This window comes from Perkinsus marinus, assembly GCF_000006405.1.
Source record: "Perkinsus marinus ATCC 50983 genomic scaffold scf_1104296935198, whole genome shotgun sequence".
Classification (NCBI taxonomy): domain Eukaryota; phylum Perkinsozoa; order Perkinsida; family Perkinsidae; genus Perkinsus; species Perkinsus marinus.
The window spans coordinates 1-1,361 of NW_003214560.1; the positions used below are offsets into that span (position 1 = coordinate 1).

Consider the following 1,361-nt stretch of genomic DNA (forward strand, 5'->3'; position numbering starts at 1 on the left):
CACCTCCCTTCAACATCTGGGCAAGACCCTGCTTAACTTTGATGGTCCCTTCGGTAGAAGACATGATAAGAGCTTGAGTGGTAGCTATATAGTAAAACTAGAGAGATGACCGGTATGCTCGTGGTATTAATCGTTTTACCTCAGGCAAAGGTAAAAACCTTTATGAGCTTCACACGTTTAGAGTATAGTGAAAATGTTATAGAGTCTACAACTAACAGGAGTCGTATGTAACTGCAAGGTAGCAGTGATATTGGAAGCAGACTATGCCACCTCGTTATCTGGAAACTAGCAGTCAGACAGTATCCATATCCATATCGATTAGCCTGGCGCGCGCATTATACGTGAGACCCTGGCGCATTTTGATTGGAAGGATGCTTTCTCGCCAATGAGCTCCTACAACAGTGACTTATTAGAGGACTGTTCAAGTATCACAGAGGAGAGAGGGATAAGAGAAGGGGGGGGGTATGTTGAAAGTAATGTGGATGTCAAGGGTTACACAGGATAGGTTAGCAACAATACACCTCTCCGTGTCATAAGGGTCAGTGAATAGGAGCTATTATTACTACTATCTCTACCACCATTCACTAATCCAAGTAACACTACTCTATTATAGTACTGTATTGATAAGACGTGAGTGAAGTGGTAAGAAGTAGTAGCAGCAGTAGTCAGCAGTACTATTGTGCTATATTCCTTTTCTTTTGTTCCTTCGACATAGATATCATCTGCTTCCTCTTAGCTATCCTCTGTCTATCATACCCTGATAATGTCGTCAAATGGCCTCTATCCAATGGTTTCCTAACAAGTGTCATTAATAATCACCATTCTTACTACTAGTACTCCTACTTATATTCACTGTTCTTCTGTTTACTGCCTGCCCCCTTCTTAGGATGTGGTAGATCATTCAACCAGGATGGTATATCCAAGCCAGACTGCTTCATAACACTGATGATTGGTCGTAGGTATCTGATAACCTTACATCCCCCCTCGTCGTCCCTATATATCCTCATTACGGTTTATCCTCGGTAGTGAACATTGTGACAGCCTCTCCTTTATTACCAGCCCTACCAGTACGGCCTACTCTGTGTATATAAGTAGCCGAGGCCCGTGGTATATCGATGTTAATAACCTTGTATCAACACATAGATACAATGAGTATATGTATAGTATGCTTACTTGAGCAACCCCTTTAAAATCAACACCTCGGGCCATAACATCAGTACATATAAGTATCCATATCTTCCCCAAGCGGAAGTTCTCTATACACGTATCCCTCTGTTTACGACTCATATCAGAGTGAATACAAGCAACGAATACACCTGATCACACCACTCTACTAGTGAATGCAGCATTCATACCGAGCA

At 42.1% G+C, this 1,361-nt stretch overlaps 1 protein-coding gene across 1 annotated transcript; it reads right to left on the bottom strand.

The window, feature by feature from the left end:
* Positions 1-674: 674 nt before the first annotated feature.
* On the bottom strand, positions 675-1,287 carry Pmar_PMAR000601 (helicase, putative; the record flags this gene model as incomplete). The annotated part of the gene is made up of 4 exons (XM_002784515.1): positions 675-795; positions 844-963; positions 1,011-1,126; positions 1,174-1,287. 4 exons carry the CDS (start codon positions 1,285-1,287, stop codon positions 675-677), a joined length of 471 nt encoding a protein of 156 aa, XP_002784561.1.
* Between the last annotated feature and the right edge of the window lie 74 nt (positions 1,288-1,361).